The 24,536-nt window shown below is 41.3% G+C and overlaps 1 protein-coding gene across 1 annotated transcript; it reads left to right on the top strand.

Annotated features, from left to right (window-relative positions):
• The first annotated feature begins 922 nt into the window (after positions 1–922).
• NUAK2 (NUAK family kinase 2) lies at positions 923–23,551 on the top strand. Its single transcript, XM_060772629.2, has 7 exons — positions 923–1,184; positions 12,131–12,251; positions 14,540–14,691; positions 15,893–15,958; positions 18,726–18,845; positions 19,214–19,346; positions 20,411–23,551. Exons 1-7 carry the CDS (start codon positions 1,005–1,007, stop codon positions 21,550–21,552), a joined length of 1,914 nt encoding a protein of 637 aa, XP_060628612.2. The 5' UTR covers positions 923–1,004; the 3' UTR covers positions 21,553–23,551.
• Positions 23,552–24,536: the final 985 nt, after the last annotated feature.

The following is a 24,536-nucleotide window of genomic DNA, read 5'->3' as shown; positions in this document are numbered from 1 at the left end:
CAAATTGATCATCGTTTGAGTCCACAGTGCCCTCTGGATGTAGGTGAACTACAACTCCAGAACTCAAAGTCAATGCCCACCAAACCCTTCCAGTGTTTTTTGTTGGTCATGGAAGTTTTGTGTGCCAAGATTGGTCAAACCCTTCCAGTATTTTCTGTTGGACGTACGAGTTCTTTGCCCTGTTTGGTTCAATTCCATCGTTGGTGAAGTTCAGAATGTACTTTGATTGTAGGTGAACTATAAATCCCAGCAACTCCAACTCCCAATGTCAAGGTCTATTTCCCCCCAAACTCCACCAGTGTTCACATTCGGCCATATTGAGTATTTATGCGAAGTTTGGTTCAATTCCATTGTTTTTGGAATTCAGAATACTCTTTGATTGTAGGTAAACTATAAATCTCAGCAACTACAATTCCCAAATGACAAAATCAATCCACCCTCAACCCCAGCAGTATTCAATGTGGGCGTATTGGGTATTTGTGCCAAATTTGGTCCAGTGAATGAAAAATACATCCTGCATATCAGACATTTACATTGCAATTCAGTAGAAGTAGCAAGAGAAATAATGTTATGCTTGAGGGTCACCACAACATGAGGAACTGTATTAAGTGGTTGTGGTATTAGGAAGGTTGGGAGTGTCTAGTGTGAAGAGGTCCCTAGATGCTCAAAAAAAGGGAGTGATAGAGGGTGCCATTGGCTGCACCATTTCATCCACGGTCAGATGGAAGGTGCAAATCCCTCACTCAGGCTGGGATCCTAAAACAAATGAATGGGAATGCCCACAAAGAGAGGGTTTCCCCGCCCCTCCCTCGGCTTCTCCCACCTTGCAAAGGAGGAGGGGGGTCACGTGGGCCGCCGCAGCCAATGGCTGCAGAGAGGGCGGGCCCGCGGCGGGCAGGTTCCTCGCATTTATGGGCAGAGGATCCCCAGCCGGCTCATGCCTTGCCTTGCCTCGCGCGCTGTCCCCGCAGAGCCTGCCCTGCCTCCCTGCCTGCCAGCGGGCGATGGACGCCTCTCCTGCCGCCGCCCTCCCTCCGCCCGCCAAGGGCCCCGCGGCCAAGAGGCAAGCCGTGAAGCGGCACTACCACAAGCACAACCTCCGGCGCCACTACGAGTTCCTCGAGACGCTGGGCAAAGGCACCTACGGGAAGGTGAAGAAGGCCAGGGAGCGCTCCGGGAAACTGGTAAGGAAGGCGGGAAGGAGGGAGGGCGGGCTAGGGTAGGACCCCGCCACTCCGGTGTCTTGTTTAGGAGAGTTCTGTCCCGCTCCCCTCTCCTAACCAGAGACGTCCCACAGGGAATCTCGCAGCCCTCTGCATCTCCGCCCACAAGGAAAGAAATCCCCCCTCCATGCGGCACCAGCAGCCTCTGGGCAGTCTTGGAGCGCGCATCCTCTCCGCACCCGGATTGCAGCCCGAGAGAGAGAGAGAGAGGCAGGCTCAGGGTGCCTCTGTCCTGCACTGTCGGATGGATGCAGTTTGGCACCGCTTTGGCTGCCATGGCCCAGTGCTGAGGAATCCAGGCGAGGTGGGAGTTTGGAGAGGCACCAGCACGCTTTGGCAGAGAAGGCTAAAGACCTGGTAGTCAGAAGAAGAATAAAAAAATTATATATGTAATATAACATACTATTTATTGTTATTATTAAGCATATCCACCAGATGTTCCTCCACCAGATAATAGAACAGTACCATATATAATAGAACAGTTCTATCTATCTATCTATCTATCTATCTATCTATCTATCTATAATTAGGTCTTTATTATTAGATGTGTGTTATTATTATTAGGAATATAACATTATTATTACAAGGTGTATATACATATAATACTTTTTATACACACACACTATCTCACCCCAAATTCCATAGCCCCAAAATAATAGAACAGTACTATATATAGATAGATAGATAGCTATTAGGTCTTTATTGCATTACTATTATTAGGTGTGTATTGTTATTATTATTTGGACTTTATATAAAATTATATGTATATATAAGATGATTATTGCAGGATGCATATAATACATTTTATAGCATATTTATACACACACACACACACACACACACACACTATATCTATATATCACCCCAAATTCCATAGCCCCAAAATAATAGAAGAGTACCATGTGTGTGTGTGTGTGTGGTTTTTATTGCATTGCTGGTATTAGGTATGTATTATTATTATTAGGACTTTATATAAAATTATATATATATATATATATATATATATATAAGATTATTATTACAAGGTGTATATTATAGGATATTTATACACACACATTAATGTGTGTATGTGTGTTTCACCCCAAATTCCATAGGCCCAAGATAATAGAACAATAATTAGGTCTTCCTCCTCCCTCTATATAATACATTTATATACACATTACTATTACTAGGTGTGTATTATTATTACATCTCTCTCTATATATAATTATTATTACAAGGTGTATATGTATATAATACATTTTATAGGATATTTACACACACACACACACATCTCTCACCCCAAATTCCACAGGCCCAAGACCTGGCAGTTCAAGTGGGGACCTTTATGAGGGCTCATAAGATGGTGTCGGGAAAGATACCTGTAGTGGATGTCTTGGATTTGCCCCTGAGTAACAAGAGCTTGCATGGTGTAAGGGCTAAGAGTGTTGGGACCCTGCTCAGCCATGGAAACCCCCTGAGTCACTCTCTGTCATGCTCAATACTATAAAATTAATGCTGTTGGAATCCAATCCCAACTCTTATGGCTCAATGTCAAGGGATCATGGGCATTGTAGTTCTACATCTGTTGGGGGTGGTTTGAATGCGATGTTCCTGCTTCTTGGCGGGGGGTTGGACTGGATGGCCCATGAGATCTTTTCCAACTCTATGATTCTATGAGTGCTGGTGCCTCACTACAACTCCCAGGTTTCCATGGCTTTGAGCCATGGCAGTTCAAATGGCATCCAACTGCACTGATTCTGCAAATGCAAAGAGGAAGGCAAAGGTCTACTGAAGAGATCTTGCCAAGAAAACCCCACCATGGAAGCAGTGAGAATCGTGCATTATGGGGGTCTGTAGGAGGGAGGATCCCATTCACCATCCTTGCAGGGAAGGTTTTCAGGCGTAGGTGGGAAAGCAAAGGCATGGCTGACTGAAGAAATGACTTGCCTAAATACATGTTAATCATATTTAATGATACTGCAGAGTAATTGTTCCACCTCTCCGCAGGGAGGGAATCAAAAAAAGTGGTGCAAGAGGCTAATCTGCTGGCCAGAGCTGCCAAAGCATCCAGCACTGGTTGCATCTCTACTGTGGAATGAATGCAGTTGGTCACTGCTTTAGGGTTGTAGTTTGGTAAGGTACTAGAACTCTGGCTAAATATATTCTTAAACTACAACTCCCATGATTTTATACCATTGAGCTGTGGCAGTTAAGTGAGGCGCAATGGCATTAGTTCAACAGTGTAGAGCAGACATGTGCAAACTTGGGCCCTCCAGGTGTTTTGGACTTCAACTCCCACCATTCCTAACAGCCTCAGGCCCTTCCCTTTCCCCCCTCAGCCGCTTAAGCTGTTTGCCCATGCCTGGTGTAGAGACACCCTCTGGTCCTGGGTTCAATATTATAGGTTCTTCAGACATCAACCTCACTGTTTTCCTGGGGAAAGTGGGCCTTGTGTGCATGTTATCTGGTAACATTGGGGAGGAAAAGGCGTTATTTCTAATGAGAGATAGTGCTGAAAAGATAATAAAGGCTAGTTCAGGTCTCTGCACTGCAGGGAGCCTTGGCTCTGGATGCATTTATTTCTTCTGTATCTGCCAAAACTTGGAAACAAGGCTGCTTCACACTCACACAAGTGAGTGTGGTGATGCAAACTGCAGAGAGGCTGAAAAGTGATGTGATCTAAAGCAAAGTGAATGCTCAGACCTGGCTGGGATGGGGACAGGCCCGCGCAGGTTGAGGTGGCCTTGCCAAACTTCACCCGGCTTGCTGTGAATCATTCTGGCTGAGGAGGAAGAGTGGTGGGGATTAAAGATAATTAACTCAGAGCCAGACTGGTAAAACTTCTCAGCTTTCTTGCCAGGCTGACTTTCTCCCTTTGCTGATGGTGGCAAATTCACTGGCATGCATTTGGTTCCCCCCCCCCCCTTTTAGGGCAGTGTTTCTCAACCTGCGGGGAGGGGAGGGGGGGTCATGAAGGGGTGTCAGAGGGGTTGCCAGATCATCAGAAAACACAGTATTTTCTGTTGGTCATGGGGGTTCTGTGTGGGAAGTTTGGCCCAATTCTATCATTGGTGGGGTTCACAGTGATCACTGATCGTAAGTGAACTATAAATCCCAGCAACTACAACTCCCAAATGTCAAGGTCTATTTTCCCCAAACTCCACCAGTGTTCACATTTGGGCCAAGTTTGGTCCACAGTGTTCTCTGGATGTAGTTGAACTACAACTCCAAAAGTCAAGGTCAATTCCCACCAAACCCTTCCAGTATTTTTATGGTACTTTTGTGTGCCAAGTTTGATTCAATTCCATCGTTGATGGAGTTTAGAATGCTCTTTGATTGCAAGTGAACTATAAATGCCAGCAACTACAATTCCCAAAGGACAAAATCAATTCCTCCTCCCCCCAACCCCATCAGCACTCAAATTTGGGTATATCGGGTATTTGTGCCAAATTTGGTCCAGTGAATTAAAATAAATCCTGCATATCAGATATTTACATTCCATTTCATAACAGTAGCAAAATTACAGTTATGAAGTAGCAACAAAAAAAATTATGGTTGAGGGTGAACTGTATTAAGGGGTCGTGGCATAAGGAAGGTTGAGAACCACTGCTTTAGGGTCTGCATTCATGGTAGCATGTTACCTTTTTAAAAAGAGAGTTCCCATGAACTACAGTATAAGGCCCCTTTCGGCAAATGTTCATTATTTATTTATTTACTTCACTTGTATACCTCTTTTCTCACCCCAGTGGGGGACACAAAGCAATTTCCAACATAATTATGGCAGAATTTAATGCCTCACATACAGAAACCTAACATAACGATAATAACATACAATTATCAATTAAATCATAAACCATGACATCATTTAACATTAAAACATGAAATTAAAAACATATCAATATAAGCTTCAAAATCACACAATTCAACAATCGTAGTCTAGTGTTTGCCTTCCTCTCCTTGAAATCTGAGGACAAAGCAAGCAGTCCTTTGCAGCTATATTTATTTCTCCCCGCTTTACCAGCCCCAACGCATTTACTCTTATTGATCTGGCATAAATTTCCTGTCCTGCCACTCCTTGCCTTTGTGGCTGGCTTCACTTTAGGTGCAGGCAAGTCAGCTCACAAAAGGAGATTGCAGACAATCAGAATAGAACCAAAGTTCCCTTGCTATTCGGGGCAAATTAAATTTCCAGCAGACACTGGGGTGCCTCATCACAATTTCAATTTTCCTCCAGACTGCTAGCAGTGTTTCCTGGCTTTTGATATAATCCACCTTGAGGGAAGTGATTCGCTAGAGAAGCCTGCAGCATTATGGCAGTGATCTCTCCAAAAATCTACATAGGTGCCTACAGTATATGCAAGGTCTTGGCAAAGCATGCCTGTGTGGGAATAAATTACTTGTAGGCCTCATTGTCAGCTTGGCACATCTCTGCGCAATGTTGATGTGGGTGGTGGATAAACAGCTTCCAGTCATGCTGACTGAAGTGGCAGGTTTTGTTCCTTGTGAAAGGGGGAATTTGCATGTTGACTCGGCTATTCTTGCAGGGGAGAATAAACAGTATTGCAGTTGCATGTTTAGCTTTTCTCTGGGCAGTTTTCAGCCTCTACAAACTGTATACAAAAAATTGCAGGTAGTCAGGGCGTGTGACCCCACATCTATTTTTGTCCAGTTTAAGCTAATGGAAGTCTATATAACAGCTCCACATTTTGTTTTTTAAGACTGTTACAAATAAATGCAGGGAGTTCAATCCTGCCTTGCCCTGTTACATTCTTCAAACCATTCCAGATGACTTCTGTTCTTCTCCTTAACATTCAGCTGGTTGTGGAATGCTGTTAAGCTGAGAAGCTTACGTACTTTTCATCCTGCTAGATATTTCTATGATCTTAAATATGTCTCTAGATCTTGCAAAGTTTCACTCGACTTGTAGCTGGTTGGGCTAACAATAATACATTTTTATCAGCTTGCTGCAACCTTTGACCCTTCTAATGTTTTAGACTTCAGCTCTCCAAAGCCTTGTGCCTCATGGCCCGTGGTCAGGGATTCTGGGAGTTGACATCCAAATATCTGCAGGTCAGAGTTTGAGATCAACTGGTTTAGAACCATCACTCTTAATATTTTATGGTTCATGGGCTTCCTAGAGGATCTGATAAAAGCTTTTGATCCCTTCAACAGAAAAATGCTTTTAAAACACAAAGTAACTAGAAAGAAAAAAACCTTTGCTTCCCCTTTCAGCTAACTCTGCAGGTCCATGGACCACTTGGTGTCCTCCAGTAATTGGATTGTAACTCTCATCAGTCCAAGCATCATAGCCATCTTTGGGAGATGATGGGAAGTATAGTCTTAGCAGTATACATTAAGGCATGTTTTAAACTGGGTATAAACCACAAACCTTTCAGCAAACCAAAACAGTGAAGATCAAGGCCCATTAATTCCTAATATCGTGGTCTCATCTACATTTATAGCAGATATATAAATGTCTATGTGCCTTTTTATGTATAATTGAGTCTTGTGGGCCTAGATCCCAGATCTTTTAAGTGCCTAGCAATGTCCCTTGTGAAGGAACTGAATATCCTTCTGCAGATCAGGCCAGTCACATTTTTTAGAAATGCTGCATTAACAAAGAATACAACTGTTTGGTACTGGTGTACAAAGTATGTGTTGGGAAATATCAGCATTTTTTGCCAGATGGTGAAATATTAAATAGTAATTGCCCTTTGTTTCCAGATAAGCAAAAGCACTGGGTAAAGAAAGCACCAAGTTCTCTTGTGTAGGTAACCTGTAGCCCTCCAGAAGTTAGACTGCAATCCCCAATGCTAAGATCTGTTACAAGCTACAGTCCAAAGGGGTTTATCAATGCAGGTTTTCTTATACAAGCTCATGGTAATCCAAAGTTGTCTTAAATCCAAGTGGCTGCATTATAGTGAGTCAACTACTTTCTTTTGCAGTAAGGTATATTCAGACTTCAAAAAGAGAATCCAAACAAACCTGGCTCAACAACAACGTTGATTAAAGGAAATAAATCCGGTGTTTGCTGTGTCAGCTGCAGAGGTACAAATCGCACTGAAGATGCTACAGTTTCAGAAACCAAAGAGCTTTTATATGTGCACCTTTCCAAAGCTAGAGCCATCTGCCTCGATCTTCTAACTCACTCTGTTTACATTTATTTACTCTCTAAGGTGTTACCTGGCCTAGTGAAACTTTCAGTTTATTTGCTTAAGCAGGGATTACAAGCGGCCTGTTTGTCTTTCAGAGCTTCATATGAAACTGTAGGCTGGCCGCAATGAAAAGGCTAGCTGGTTCCTGCACCTGTTTGCCATCTTGCGTCTTCCTATAGATTAGAGTGGGGCTTTTAGTTTTTGGTTTTCAGCCAAATCAAACAGGAAGTCAGAACTTCTATCCCCTTTTGCGAGCAAAGCGGGGCATGTGGACTCCAGGGCTTGTACTATGCAAATGGAAAGGGGGATGGGTGGTGCTCCCAAAATAGGAAACTGACTCCCCTCCTCAAAACACTCATACTTCTTTTAAAATAAAAAGTAGTAAAAGAACACTGGCCTCACTGAGAAAATGATATAATCCATACCTTGTAGAAGAAGAGGGCAGTGCACTGAATCTGGAACTAGTTTTGAAGCACCTGGTGGGTTTTCATTACTTGTCGGAGATCTCTTTCTCGCTAAAACCGTAATTAAAACCAGATTTGGAACATGTCCTGAAAGCCAAATTATAATTTATCAAGTGGAGCTGGCTGGTGGTATTCATTGTCCATCTGCAGTCATCATTTGCTGTATGAAACGGTAAGGCTGACTTCACAAAATGCATGTCTCGCCTAACTGGTCCCTAGTTGAAAAGGATGTGATTCTCACAATCGAATGGACACTTGTGTGCCTCCAGACACACCCTCCAAGAGATGAACTGTTAGCGAGGGGTCAGGGGCTACAGACCTCTGACCTGATCTTTTCACCTCATTGCTAGGCTGCAATAGTGATGCTCAGAGCCTGCCTGCCCCTCAATCCAGCTTTGGGCTCAGTGGAGATTAGGGAAACAGAGACAATATAGCTTGGTTTTGTACTCAGTCCATTTGTATTCGTTTACCTTTAGCCTTGTTTCAGGGTTTCTGTAGGAACATATAACCCCAAATTGTCAGGAAGACAAGGAAGAGAAGATAGCATAGTACTTTATGCATGAGATAGCAAATTAAAAGCCCCGTGAAAGAGGTGGCCTTTAACTTGCTATCTCATGCAAAATCTCAGAGTGATCCTTTTATCATCACTATATTGTTCGCAGACATATGTCTGTTTTCCCATCTCCCATCAGTCTTGAATATGAAAGTTACTCCAACAATACTGTGGATGAATTTCTCCTAATTTTGATTAGGAATATAAATTCAGTTTTCTCAACATGGTGGTTTTCAGGTGCATTCACCATAATTCCTGTGAATGGGGGTGATAGAAGTTATAGTCCAGCATACCCGGACAGCACCAAGTTGGGGCGGGCAACACGAATATTTATACTTTTGTTTGTTCAGTTTTGGCCTCTAGTTTTGCAGATTTGAACACAAAAACAAAACAAGGCAACCAAGATAGCATGTCCTTGCACTGGAAAAAACAAGCATACCACATGCATTTTGTGTATTCTGTGAAGGCTGTGTGTTTTCAGCTGAGCATGAGTAAATCTGTTTTCATTCAGGTAGTTATGGTCATTTGTGTAAAACTGATGTGTTTGAAAGTAAAGAATGAGTTTAGATTGGGCATAAGCATACAGTAGTAGTCGTGCTGGGGGGGCGGGCAGTCTGGGAGCTGCAGTCCAAAACAGTAATGTTCCATAGTCTGCTTCTAACTACCCACCTAATCAATACTTGCCCAGACCAATTATTCCTTAACTGTTGTTGGTATTTTGTCTGGGAAGGAAACATAATCTAGAGCAGTGGTTCTCAATCTGTGGGTCCCCAGATGTTTTGGCCTTCAACTACCAGAAATCCTAACAGCTGGTAAACTGGATGGAATTTCAGGGAAAACACCTGGGGACCCACAGGTTGAGAACCACCAATCAAGAGGCACTTTTATTTTCCTCATTCTAAGATGCTTCTAAGTATCAGCAGGGCTTTTAAATTATCAGCCCCATTGTTGTAGAGCAGCCTTGTTTTCTGGGACCCAGGGAAGGTATGTGTGTGAATGTACCTTCAAGCTGCCTGATGCCTTATGGTGACCCCATAAATTTCATAGTTGGTTTTTTTTTTTTAGGTTCATAGGTTTTCTATGTTTCTGCCAATTCCTTTCTCTGAAATCTAGCTTACAGAATCTGGTATTCATTGGTGGTCTCTCATGCAAGTGCTAACCAAAGTAGACCTTGCTAAGCTTCCAAGATCAGATGGGATCTGGTGCCTTTGGGTATTTAGGTCTTAACAATAGCTCTTCTTCAGTAGCAGCTATTTTGCTTATTTTCTGCAGAGCTGCTGCCCAGATCTTCAGGGCAGCTGAGGCCAGGGCCAGATGCCAGGCATTCCAAACACATGCCTCTGATCAGTGAAAAGTGGAGCAACGTGGACTTGTGGCACAGAGTTCAGAGCGGGCAGGCAGGAGGTGAGATGGACGAGAGGACCTTTATAAATGGGCACACGGTAGACGTAGAAAAGGTTGCGTATTGTCCAAGGGCAGTTAGGCACATTCCAGAAAGTGCAAAAGGGGAACAGGTGCTGAGATAGAAGGGGTTAAAAATTAACTTCCTCAACCTAGCACAAAGGCCACCTAATGAAAGTGAGAGCTTATGTGTGCTTTCCTGTCCTTTCCACTTTCTATTTGTCTGACTTGTCCTTATTGGCTGAGATGCCCCGCCTTCTGAAGATAACTCTCAGTTCAACATAAGCACAATATTCCTGATTGACTTCTCTTTTGATTTCTGGGACAAACTCTAGATTAAATTTAAACTGATGGCTAGAAGGCTTTAGGCTTTCCTCATCATTGCTATCTTTCCATTTGTCCTAATGTCTATCTGAGAGGAAGAACGTAAGTCCTTGCTTCTCATTCCTCTGGTCATTTTGTTGCAAGACATGACTCATGATGATGCATGGGTCTGCGTGAGCTCTCCCTTTTATTTTTGGAGATGAAGCCCTTGATTTCAAGGGCAGTCCTAAGAGAAGGGGAAAAGGGGAAGCTGTAGCAATATCTCCAGTGGCACAATTTATGCGGGAGCCATTTACATCAGAGGCAAAACATATATTGGTAACTTCCCTGGAACACTTCTGGGGAGGTATGCTCGAAGGCTTTCATGGCTGGAATCACTGGGTTGCTGTCAGTTTTCCAGTCTATATGACCATGTTCCAGAAGTATTTTTTCACTTCTGGGAGTTTTCCTCTGAAAATAACAACAACAACAACAACAACAACAACAGCAACTTTATTCTTATACCCCGCCTCCACCTCCCCAAAGGGACTCAGGGCGGATTACAAAAGGACAAGCCCAGAGAACACAGAGTTAAAACATAATGCAATAAAATAAAATAAAACCAAATAGAAACATATCACAATAAAACATAACATCATAAAAACATTACCATGGGAGCAATAAAAGTGCTGAGTTCAGAATACTCTTTCCTACCAGTAGCTTGGGGCAAACTACAGACCACAGTTTTGAAGCTAATGGAATTCACTCTGTATCAATTGGTGTCTACACATCTGACAAAATTATGCTTCCTTTGATATTGAGCTCTGCAAATATATTGTTCGACTGCAACTCCCATTGGTCCTAGCTGGCATAACCAATGGTAAGAAATGCTGGGTTTTGTACTCTGACAACATCTGAAGGGAATTTTGGATGGTAGAGCTGTAACTCTTCACTTCTTTTAGGATGCATGGGGAGGCCTCTCTTTCCTTGTTGTTGCTGGGAGACTTAGTATTATGTGTCCTCCCAGATCCTTTTACAGGATTAATGCTGTTCCGCATTCTTGTCCAATAGAAGAAACGAGGTTGTGCTGGATTCCGTTGTAAATTCAACCCAAGGAGCACATTGTCTTTTCAATTCCTTTGAAAAGGGATTAACTGCATCTATTCTCTGCTGCTCTCACTTTCTCTCTCCTCCCCTTCGTTTCCGTGTAGAGGAATTTTCATAATAAAGAAATCTGAGCAAACTTTGGAAGGTTTGCTCCTGCCGTTTCAGATTTCGGCCAGCTGGTTGAATTTGGGGAAAGTTCCATTTTGCTACCCACTCTTTTTTTTTCAGAAAAGGAGCCTTTACCTACGTTTGATGGCTTCTCTTTCAGTGCCAACATTTTATTTGTTGTGTTTTCTTTTAACCAGGTTGGAGTGACTTGGTCTCAAGTCAAATGCTTGTGGGATAACTGAACTGTTTTTGATTGCATTAGATGAAGCTATTGACCTTTTATGTCACATGCACTGGTTAGAACAGAAAGACATACACTTTAAGCAAGTGTGACTCTGCTGTTTTAAATCAATCTATATATTTAATGCTCTATTTTTAAAGAGTAAGAGAAAAGTATTATTTCTTCTAATTAAACTTCATGTATACATTTGGGGAAAAGGTGTCACATCAGTGTTTGTTAAGGGATTGTCTGTTTGGTTAGTAGATTGGCTCTTGCATTTCTTCAGTTGTCAATATAAATGTCATTTTCTGTGTACTGAACCAATGCTAAATCAATAGTAAAAAATACAGGGTGACTGGTATTTTCACACACATTGACAGACCTTTGTTTCTAACTACTAATAATAGCTTGCTTTCTGTAATTTTGATACAGCTTTGTTTTGAGAGTTTGCCCCCACCTTATTTTTAGTTGAAATTCATTTTAGATCTCATCAATTCAATAGATTTGTCATGGCTTTTCTGCTCCCAGTACTGAAGGCAGTGGAATGATTGCATTTCCAGGAGCAAGGAAGGAGATTATCCCATTGCTAATCTTCTTGTTCCTTCAATTTCCAGGTTGCTATCAAGTCTATTCGGAAAGATAAAATAAAGGATGAGCAGGACCTTATCCATATCCGGAGAGAAATAGAAATAATGTCTTCCCTCAATCATCCCCACATCATTGCTGTCCATGAAGGTATGAATTTGTTCCAAACAGTTTAATTTGATTGTATTGGTCTAATATCTTGTTTAACTATTGATATCATCTTGGTGCCAGACACCAACAACCCAAGCCTGAGCCTACAAAATTGCTGGGCTGGGAGATTATGTGATGTTGTAACCTTTGGGGTAAAGATTCTCACTCAATATGACACCCAAGGCATCTTACAATAGTCAGATCTTCACATTTTCAGGTCTGACTTTTGTGGATTTGATTACTCAAGGATTACTCTAGAAACCTCCAAAGGGCTTCTATGGTCATCCTTTGCCAGAATCTTTAGGTCTTCAGTCCAATTCTATGATTTTGGGGAAGATCACTATAGAGTTATGCCGGAGGATTTAGAGATTCCTAGAGTGGTGTTCTCTCAGGTAACAATTATAGTTTTTTAAAATATATGTATATGTTTTCCCCCTTTCACAGGGGCAAATGTAGAGGGTTGGCTGAATATAAATAATACAAAGTTTCACTAATTAAACAGTGCTAATTGGCATGACCAATGGTGGAAGAAGAAGGGAGCTGTAGTCCAATGAATAAAATTAAAATCTAATGGTCCACACATTACCCTTCCCTACACAATATCTTTCTACTCCAGTCTGAAATTTACTCCCTTACTTTGGCTGAAGGGTGAAGAAATGCACAACTTCCAGTAATGTCACAAAATACACAACTGAATCATGACGCTCACTTCTTCTTAGCCCCTGAAAACCTGGAGTTGAAAAACTGTTGTAATGGGAAGCTGATTACAAACTGTTTTGAAGGGAAGCGGACTACAAACTATGAGGAAACAAAACCTATGCAGAACTTCTCCCTAAGCAGCTGGCAACCACATTCTCTTCCTTGTTGCCCACTTTAGTGTTAATGTAAAAGTAAATGACGTTATTCACCAAAAATGGACAACTTAAGACAGTGGGAAGGTGGAAGCTCTTAGCAGACTCTGCCTGAGGCACAACTGGATGACTCACCCAGAGCACTCAGCTCAAGAGCACTAGCGTTCCCATCTGCTTTTTAGTCCTTGCTTCCTTATTTTTAGTCTTTCATATTGTGTACAAAACAATGTATGGTAGGAACACATGCTCATAAAAATAAGTCCCCAGTACTTTGAACCATACAGCTAAAGGGTTGTTTAAAGTTACTCCTTTTTTTTTTACTCCACAAATGAAGTCTGCTGTAATAGCCTTTATTCAGACATTATATCATTGTTCGTGTGGGCAGACATGTAAAATATTGTAAGGATGAATATAGGTTTCCTTTAATATAACAAGAAGGTTTTGTTTCATAAACCTGAACATTCTGTTTCATACTTATCTTAGCTCTTATGATCCACAGATACCTTGGATAACATATAAAATTAAGATCATAAAATGATACTAGATCTGATCTGAGCTTTAAGCTTTTACGCTAGTGCCGTGTACATTGAAGGCACTATAGAAATAAATACCAATAATAAATTAGGAAAATGTGCCCAACCTCTTCAAACAACAGTCCCAGTCATTATTGAGTATCTACCTGCTGTGTACCTGCACCTTGCTTCTGTTCTAACCTGTGGCAGTTCTTTGATGTGAAGATATGTAGGATTTAAATGTAACCTGCCTATTTATATCTGCATTGATTCAATGAGCAAGCGTTAAGCCATCAAAGTATTTATTATATTGTTGTTTTAAGTAACTACATTGGCCTTATATAGAGAGCATGTAGAGCATTGAACAAGGGTGGTTCCATAGGGCAGTGTTTCTCAAACTGTGGCGCTTTGGACTTCAGTTCCCACAATTTTTTAACAGCTGGTAAGATGGCTGGGATTTTTGGGAGCTAAAGTCCAAAACACCTGGAGAAGCACAGTTTGAGAAACACTACCATAGAGTTGTTTAGGTTTTCCGGGCTATATGGCCATGTTCTAGAAGCATTCTCACCTGATGTTTCACCTGCATCTATGACAGGCATCCTCAGTGAGGTCTTAGAGATGCCTGCCATAGATGCAGGTGAAACATCAGGAGAGAATGCTTCTAGAACATGGTCATCTAGGCAACGTGAGATCTCTCATCCTCAGAGGAAGGAACATGGTCATATAGCCCGAAAAACCTGCAACAACCCAGTGATTCTAGACATGAAAGCCTTCAACAATAAGCTACCACAGAGAACTGGAGTGATACTGTAGAGTTCTCACTATAGCCATGGAGACGTAGGATCATGAATTAGAATAGAAATAAAGGCCACAGAGTTGTCAGCCATCTTACACAGGGTCATTCCCCTCTCCTTGTTTGTTATAGTATTTGAAAACAACAGCAAGATTGTCATTGTGATGGAATATGCCAGCAAAGGGGATCTCTACGATTACATTGCTGAGCGCCAGAGACTGACTGAGCAAGAAGCCCGGCACTTCTTCCGTCAGGTGGTGTCTGCTGTCTACTACTGTCACAAGGTGAGTTGAGTTTACTGGCCTACTTGATATCAAAGGCTCCCTCTAGAATGCTCAGGAAATCTTGACAAAGAAAGAGTCATCTAGAAGGATCTCTTTGGACACCTTCCCATGCAGAAGCTCTTTATCCAGGATTCAGCCTGTCTTTTTCTTCCCTGTAACCATGCAGTGTCAGAAATGGACTCCTAGAGTGAGAATTTATTATGGGAAATTTCAATATGTGGCATATAGAAGTTACTGTAAAGTTTTTTGTAGATGGCAAAGGTATTTGCATCTTTTATCTATCTAATCTTATTATAAAGCAGAGACAAAGTTTAGGTATTCTTGGCTCCCAAAGGAATGATGTTAATGGAAAAGGTGGAGTAAAAAATGAAAGACACTTGTCCACTTTGCATATCTGAACATAGTGGGGCAGTTCAGGTCAGACATCAATAGTTCAATCCTATCCAGGCATGGGACTGGTGCACCATCCCCATAGAGAAATTGCCTCTGAACTATGGCCTACACCACAGTTATGTGGTGAAATCTGGGAACTGACCATGTGGGTTTGACCTCCGAGCTGTTTGCATTTGAAATTTAGTCATAGTGCTATTTTTATCAGCTTCCGCACTACCCTCAGTGAAACGCCTATAGCTATCAGGCAAGGTTAAGGTATCCTAATTTGAATTTCACTTTTATTTAACACAAGACGGCCAAGCTAAAGAGAAGAACTTAAAGGTGTGCCTCTTAAAAAGAATGTGACAAAATCTCTTTACTTCCAACTGCTATGCCACTAAATCCTTATGACAAAAAACCCTGCCCACACCATAATCTTGGTTTCACTGAACATAAAAACTTTTCAGAGAGAGGAAGTTTCTGCAATCTTTGTTGAGCACCAGAAAGTCTGATCTTTGTATGGCTGTCTTTATTGTTCTTCTAGACTATCCAGCATACAATTTGCATACCAGGAATAATAAATTCCCTTACTCAATTGGAATGCACCTGTTTGTATTCACTCTGCCTTTTAAATCAAGAACAAAGCATGTAAAGTAATTAGCAGTAAAGATATAGAATTCCAGGTCTCTTAGGAATGTACTGTAGTCATTTATACTTCAATGTATAGTTTGAAAGAATGAATAGATACAATCTTCCAGAGTGGCTTGATTTCTCTTCCCTCCCAGGAAAAAAAAAAACCCTGCTGACCTGCTGTTTTTTCTCTCTACAGAATGGAATTGTTCACAGAGATCTAAAGCTCGAGAACATCCTGCTGGATGCAAATGGCAACATCAAGGTGAGTGGAATCATCCAGTCCCCAATGGTTTGGTCAACATGTGACACTGAAATGCATGTATATGTTCTTTACCTTGTGGAGGCCTTGCTTCTTTAAAGCTGAGATTGTTTACATGTATTAACAAAACGTGTAGAGCTGAAAAGCACCATAGAAAATTTTGTAATGAAACTTTAAATAGGAATTTAAAAGGGCCTTAATATTCCAACAAGGAAGTAAATATAGACTGTGATTACCAGAAATTCTAACTTATCTCTCTTGTTGAATATACAAATATGAAGAGCTAATCCTAATGGTGACTCATGGCAGAATAAGGTACAAGAAGGAAAAGTTTCTGTGGTTTGTTTAAAAAATAAGTGAAAGACGCACTCATTTCCAAGGCAGGAAAAAACCCTTTTGAAAATAATCGATTAGACTAAGTAATTCAGTTGTCCGTTTGAGGTTTACAAATAATTCATCAAGCTTTAGCCAAGCCCTCTTGTACAAGGAGGATTGCTATATATAGAGGATTAGTAACTTGCTTTTAGTAATTTGCATTCCTTCAGGATCTCTTGAGAAAAAGATTACACTGCAGCATTGAGCTACCCAGCATCCTCCAGACATATTAGACTATAATTTTCATAATTCCAGCTGGCATATCTGGGGTTGATGGGTTTGTAGTTTGACTCATTCGGAGACTGCTTGGGTTGAGCGGAAGGCCAGAGTGGGAACTGCTCTGACCACAGAAAGAAGCAACTTTGGCTAAATGCTATATTGTTTAGTCATACTCAGTGCAGAGTAGTAAGTATTATTCAGAGATTATATATGTTACAATAGGTTGAAAATGTAATGCCGAAAAAGAAGTTCTTGCAGGTCTGTTGGCACACATATAAGGACATGGTAGAACATTTACCATTAAGACAACATGATGTAGTGATTTGAGTGTTGGACTAGGGTAGTGGTTTCCAACCTGTGGGCCATATCCCACTGGTGGGTTGCAAGTCCTAACATAAGATCCTCGGTTCTAGATTATTAAATATGGCTTTCTCTGGGTGAGCAGATGGTGACTACTGGATGGCATATGTTCTCTCAGGAACTAGAGCTGATGTGGTGTATCCAATGCAATTTTCTGAATCAGTGCTCCAAATAACCAAACCAAATCTAAAGTTGACCAAAAACTGATTCGTATCCCTTTTGGTAGTAATGTTGGAGAGTGGTCCCTGGTCACAGTAGTCCCTGGTCAAAAAATGGTTGGGAACCACTGAACTAGAGATATCAGAGTTCAAATCCTTGCCTGCCCATGGGAATCAACTGGATGATCTAGGCAACATAAGATCTCTCATCCTCAGAGGAAGGAAATGCCAACTTTTCTCTGAACCGATTATGTCAGGAAAAAACCATTATAGGGTCACCACAAGCCAAAAGTTCTACCTCAAACTACTTTATGGGTGCTGGGTTTATGGAGATGGAAGAATACATCCTGGAGGGCTGGATTGATTGTGTCAGTCTATCAGTTTTCATTTTTCCTAACGTGTGAACAGAAAGTGATAGAAAAACACTGATTTCAGCAACGCTACTCAAAACTAGGAGGTTTGTCCAGTAGCCTATTGGATTTAAAATGTGAGGACCAAAGTCACAAACTGTCAGAATTCTGCTGTGTAGTTTTAATTCTGAAAGCCTTCCATACAAGAGAGTCTATTATTTCTTAAGAAGGATCAAGCAGCCCTCACACAATGCAGATTTTTGTGCAGTTAATAATAAACAAAGCCCCACCATAGTCTGTTTTTACTGAACAATAGGCTGTTCCACAACAAGAAACCTGAAAGCATGTTCTGTACCTTCTAGTCTGTCTGATTGGCTATAGGCTGGATAAACAAAGGTATTAAAATAATAGTATCCGTGAATACTTATGACTGGCACAAGTACAGCCGTAGAACAAGGGTGTGATAGTCAATCCCTAAAAGTATGGTACATGCTGAACAAATCTGCTTTCACTTTAAGAACTGAGTGTGCTTTTAGGGCTTCCATTTTTGCTCTGAATCTCTCCTTGGTAGTTAGATGCACAATAGACAAACATTCAGTAAGTTCAAGCATTTTGTCCCTGTAGCTGTTGGCTGGGGTCAGCTAGCCCTGTTTTGTGCTTGTCATGGGTTTGAAAAGTCAATCAGAAAGGGAGAAGTAATGAGCCTAAAAAATTGATGCAAATTTCAACAAACAGAAGCAAGAAATTGTCTGACTTCTTGCTTTATAGATGGTAGCTCCACTGTGCTGTAACTCTGGGTTCATATTTCAAATCAAATTATTAATTATTTATTCATTTATATCCCACCTTTTTCCAGACATGGGATGCAAGGAAACTCACAACATGAATTAAAAGAATTAACATGAGGATAAATTGATATATAAGTGAATAAACCACATAAAGAACACCACTTGTTTAAATCAGCATGAAAGCATTAAAATCACAACAATAAAATACAAAATACAAAGTATTTTTACATTATTCAGAAACCCCTCTGTAAAGCCACCAAATTGTTGTTCATATATAAAGACCAGAGCCTTTCTTATGAATGAGAAATGAAATCTAGTGGTTCTGTTGTTAATTTTATGATCTTGAAACAACTTGTGACCCCTTGCACAGTGCTTCTGTGCATGTAAGGGGCTTCTCCTGGAATTACTGGAGGGTTTCTCTACTGGGAGGTACGCCTCCTATCTATATTTTATGTCTGCTCTGCACTTTTGTCTTCTGACACTGACAGCACTAACCTGTGACCAATTTTCTTCCTGCCAGATTGCAGACTTTGGCCTCTCGAATGTCTTCCAGCAAGACCGACTTCTGCAGACTTTCTGTGGCAGCCCCCTCTATGCATCTCCTGAGATAGTCAATGGGAGGCCTTACAAAGGACCTGAGGTAAGAGCTTAATACCTTGAAAGTTGAATAAGATGGTATTAACCCAGCACAGCCACAAGTATTTCACTTGCAAGGTACCGTAGCTGAGATTTCAACCTTTCCCTGAGTTATTATAACATCATGGGCCTGTAATGCATTTTAATAGGTTGTATGTAGGATGTCTGTTGAGGAATACTTTCGTTGACAAGGGAAATGAGCTGCTTGGCACAGCATTAAAATGGGTCTGTACAAACCTTTGGTGTAAAGCAACAGCTGAAGAGGTTTTCTTGTTATGTCTTTATGGCTAATGCCAGTTAATGGTCTAGAAACAGAAGTGGCAAGAAGGAGGCTGTCTTGCATCATCTAACAGAGTTCTTCTCTCCTTGCAGGTTGACAGCTGGTCCCTTGGTGTGCTCCTTTATATTTTGATTCATGGTGCAATGCCTTTTGATGGTCATGATTACAAGACTCTAGTCAAGCAGATCACAAGTGGGGACTACCGAGAGCCAACCAAACTTTCAGGTAAGCAGACATGAGTAATAAGACTATTTATATTCTGCCCTATCTCCCTGAGGGGACTCAGGGCAGACAAGAGTAGAGGATCAATTTAAAGTAGCAGAATCTGCAGGTTTTTTCAGGGATAAAAATGCTGTAACCCTCCAGGGTCAAACTTCCATCAACTCCAGTCAACATAGCCAATGGCCATGAATAATAATTATAGTGCAGCAAGATCCACCTCTATTTTTAAGTATTGATTTATAGTTGTAACCTTTCCATTTTCATTACTCAGACCAAACCATCAGATGCAATGGGCAGTGGTGGAGTTGTAGTTTCAATCTTACCATGTGCACTGTTTAATATGTTTAGGTTCATAAGAGTTGAAAGGGGTATCAAAACCAACCCACTGCTCAATGCAAGATCTCTACCTGGAGCATCCCCAGCAGATAGTTTCCCAGCATCTTTTGGAAGTTATCCAGAAAATAGTAATAATAATAACCATCATCATCATCTTTATTTGCTTTATCTCCCCAATGGGACTTGGTGCAGCTCACAGAAGCACTCAAAATGCCACATGAATACAACAATACATAAGTATAAATACAATGACATAAGTATAATAAATAGCTCATAAAAATCTCATTAATAAAATTATATTTGAAAATTATAAAATTCCTAAAATGCAGTGGAACCCTCAGACCTCTCAGGACAATTGATTCTATTGCCAAACGATTATGTCAAGAAATTCCTTCTAATGTTTAGTCAAAATCTACCTTCCTGTAACTTAAAGCCATTGGACTTAGCTCTACCTTCTGAGGCTGCAAAGAACCGCCTACCTCTTCTTCTCTGTGATAGCCCTTGAGTTATTTAAAGAGTGTAGTCATGTCACCCTTCAGTTTTCTTTCCACCAAGTTGAAAATGTCAGTAAACTGTTAATGCAATGTTATTGTTTACACCACCCTGAGGTACCATAAAATAGGGTAGGATATAAATGTAATAATTACAATTGAAATATTGACATTTCCCAAATGGAAAAGCTAAATGGGACTCTGCCCTGACCTATTTCTATTGATTTCTTTGTTCTCCAGATGCCTGTGGCCTGATCCGGTGGATGCTAATGGTGAACCCAGAACGCCGAGCAACCATTGAAGATATTGCCAGCCATTGGTGGGTGAACTGGGGCTACAAGGTGCCAGTTGGGGAACAGGAGTCCTCACGTGACCATGAATCTTCATTAGCCACTGTAGCAGAGTGGCTGCGCCGGTCCTCAAGGCCTCTTTTTGAAAATGGCTCCAAGGTTCGCTGCTTCTTCAAGCAACACATTCCCGGTGTCACACTAGAAAGACAACGCTCCCTTAAGAAATCAAAGAAGGAGAATGACATCTCTCATGCTCTGCAAGAAACTGGTCCTCCTCCAGAGAACCCATCCAAATCTATCCTGAAGAGACCCAAAGGCATCTTGAAGAAGAGAAATTCCTGTGAGAAGACCCAAGTTTCTCCTCCTCTGGCAACAGCAGGTTCTGTTGACTCTTTGAAAGAGGAGAATGCAGGCTCTCCTATGGACCTGGCTTGTGTCTTATCATCCAGGGCTTTAGCCTGCAAGGCAGAAGGTGTTGTAGCCACCCCTCCCATGCCCAAGAAGGGAATCTTGAAGAAGCCTCAGAAGAGAGAATCTGGCTATTATTCTTCCCCAGAGCGTAGTGAATCCACAGAGGTTTTAGACTCTAAAGACCTGGATCTTGATGCCGATGCCTTTGCTGACAATAATTCATCTGCTCTAACCTTGGGAGACACTCATGCCAGACGGAAAGGCATCCTGAAGCACAATGGCAAATTCTCCTCCAGCAGCACTGAGTCAGAAGGTGTGCCTGCCAAGGTCTTCTCTACTTTTGTAGAGGTCAACTTGCCCAAAATGTCTGTGGCCTCCCGTAGTCGTCCATCCAGCGCTGTGAGTGAGGATAGTATCCTTTCCTCAGAGTCGTTTGATCAGCTGGACTTGCCTGATCGATTACAGGCAGGTGGAGGAGCTCCCATGCGTGCAGCCATTTCTGCAGATGATCTGCTTCAGCTGGAAGAGACAGACGGGGAGATAGGGGCTCGCCGACTCCGGCGTTGGACAGTAACTCAGTGTCCAAACCCCCTGGTGGATAGCTCCTTCTCTTTAGCGGACTGTGAAAACGTCACCGAAGTCTATAAACGGGCTGTGGCTTTGAGCATGAAACTGAGCTGAAGAGTCTGTTGCCCTCCTGGCCCCAAAGGGACCTTTGATAATTTATATACACACATGCAGAGAGGTCTTGCAGCTCTGGCTTTGTGCTCAGAAAGAATGGCTTAGTCCCAAACTATTTGCACTTCCCTTTGGGATGGACAAGAAGGCTCTCAGCAGCCTGTGTCTTCTCCCTGACAGGGCAGGAAGTGCAACTGGCTTGAACTATTTATTTTGTTGCATACTTCTTGACTCTTCTCAGAATGTAAAGAGGTGAATGCTCCATGTTGTAACAATGACTTGTAAAAGTGGTACACAGGGTTATGAGCATGTGTTTGAGAGAGAGAGAGAAAAGCTATGCTCATAGAAAGTTGATGGCAGTAGGAAATGTGCTAAGGGCAGTGCAGAGGGGCTGGAGAAATGGGGAGATACCTACAATTGTTGTGGGAATGAGCTAGGATTAATGCAGGTGGGGAATGTGAAATTTTCTTGACCAGCAAAGGAGCAGGACGTTTTAGATTTAATTGTCCTGGAACACTTTCATCTCTCCAAACAGACCCTGATGATCATCTCTAATCCTAGGGACTAGGATGGTTATTTTGTTTGCACTGTGCTTTTTTGATTGCACAATATAGTAAGAGAGGTAGAAATGCCTCTGAAGTGGTACAATGCCATGGCCAGATGATGAAAAAGATACAGCTCTTGGCTGAAAAACTTGGTTGTGTTTTGGTATAAAGTATCTGTACTACAGTTTCAAAAAGTGGTCCAACTATCCTGCTATTCTCAAGCCAAAAGTGGTGGGGACGGAGCAGTGAAAGCTTGCTACATAAGCATCTTCCCGATAATCAACATCCAACAGGTCTTCAGATGAACCATGGCAGTTGACTGAAAACTTGGAAAGACCAGTTGCAGTCAGATTCAGATGTGCATTGAACACAGTCGGACTCATTATAGTTAAATTTTAATTTTCTGCACTTCCCATCTGTCATCAGAAATTTAATAGGGCTACTGCGTCTTGCAGTATTTGGATTTTGCAGAGAGGAAACCTTTCTCAAGGCCAGTGAATCAGAGAAGCTGTATCATCTCCTAAGGGTTCTGATTTGGTTTGTTCTGAAATGCATCTTGGCCAGGACTCTTTAAAGCAGTGGTTCTCAATCTGGGGGGTCCCCAGATGTTTCGGCCTTCAAGTCCCAGAAATCCTAACAGCTGGGATTTCTGGGGGTAGTAGACCAAAACACTTGGGGACCCACAGGTTGAGAACCACTGCTTTAAGGGAAGCAGCAGGGAGATCAAATCAAAGCCCCTGCCTTGGGAAGTGGGAAACTGAGATTGGATTTACATTTCAGACACAGCAGGCTTTTAAAGAAGTGGGCATCTGGTTCTTCCAAAACAGGATAAATGTATGTGCTTTTAAAAAGATATTTTGGATTGTCACTAAGATCCTAAAATATGTTAAAGAGATTCTTGGAAGTAAAGCTTTCAGTTATGTGTGTCTCCTGCACCCCCTCCCCAGTCTTCCAATCAGCATGAGGGTGGTACCTTCTCCAAGGTGCGGGGGGTAGCTGAGAAAAGAGAGGGCAGGAAGCCCTCCTTCCATGGTGAACATGATGATAAATGTTCCTTATGATCCAAGCCTATGTTGCCTTGAAGTCTTGCCTTGTCCCAGCAGAATTTTTCCCAATTCAGTATTTAAAATATTGCTTTTTTGAGTAATATGAATTTTTTGTCATATATCTGGAAAACTGGTTCAAGGCGTGTGTTTTTAAAGGTGAATTTCTAAGTTGAAGGAACATATTCTGCAAAACATCTCCACTTTGTAATCTTTTGGATTTGAAAATCCTATTGCACTATCTTGCCATGTTTTTTTCTGGTTGGCCTTCCAAGTTCTCTTTTCTGTTTTGTTATTTGCCCTGCTCAGATTGAGCAAAATGGGACTTGAACATTCCTATCTGTGTAGCTCTTCTTTTTGGATACTGTGGTTATGAAAGAAAGAATGAAATAAAGAGAATAAAATAAAAAGGAACTTATGTTTTGTTATTTCTACTGCCTCTTCACTGTCACTAGACCCATGTCACAATCTTCTTTTTCTTTAGTCTTTGAATTCTTTGGAATTGAGCTTGGTCCATAAATTGCTAAATAGTCTCCACATCTGAAAAGCTGAAGGTTTATAAATACTATGTGGGAGGAGCAAACATATCATGGTTAGGAAACCAACAGCCAAGTTACTGACTAGAACTCCTCTCCCAGGGAGCCGGACCCTCCCTTCTGTGCATGCATAACCTAACCAGACGACCTTTTTATTTTGGCATGGACTAAGAATCTTGTACCTTTTTATATTGAATTGTTTTCAAGGGTTTTCATTTTAATAGTATTTTATATTTTTAAATGTAATTTTAAATCATTTTGATAACTTAATCCCATGGTAAAGTTTTTGGTCATATTGGGTTTTTTTTTTAATTGTAAGTTTCCGGTAATCCCAGATTTGGAAGAAAGACATAATTATCATCTAGTAAATCTATGTTTTCAAACCTAATTGTAGGTACAATTATAAGTACAGAAAATTGAAATCTCAAATGAGCAATATATCTTTATTCTACCTCTTTTTTGAAGACTCGAAGCCCTAAAAACTGATTTCGGACAGACTGCAGCAGAGCATTACAGAGCACAGATTTCATATACACAAAGAGCATTTTAGCCACTCCAATCTTGATTAGTTTTGTGAAATAACTAATGCAAGGAAAAAGAGTTCAAAACAGTAGCAATGGCATCTGTTTGGGCTGTCATTTACACCAACGAACTTCTAACTAGAGGCTGGAAAAGTTACTTCTTTGGAATTCATCTTGTAGAATCCAGAAAAACATACTTCTCTCTTCAAGCTGTGCTTTTATACATAAGAAACTAAAAGGTAGGCAAATTTGAACTGATCAGGGAAAAGCTGACCATCTTAACATCCACCTACCCATTTAATTCTAGGCAGGAGGAGACTGAAAAGGTTAATGAGGAAATTA

This window comes from Anolis sagrei, chromosome 4, assembly GCF_037176765.1.
Source record: "Anolis sagrei isolate rAnoSag1 chromosome 4, rAnoSag1.mat, whole genome shotgun sequence".
Taxonomy (NCBI): domain Eukaryota; kingdom Metazoa; phylum Chordata; class Lepidosauria; order Squamata; family Dactyloidae; genus Anolis; species Anolis sagrei.
The sequence above is the reverse complement of the archived record's forward strand: the minus strand, read 5'-3'. Positions and strand labels throughout refer to the sequence as shown.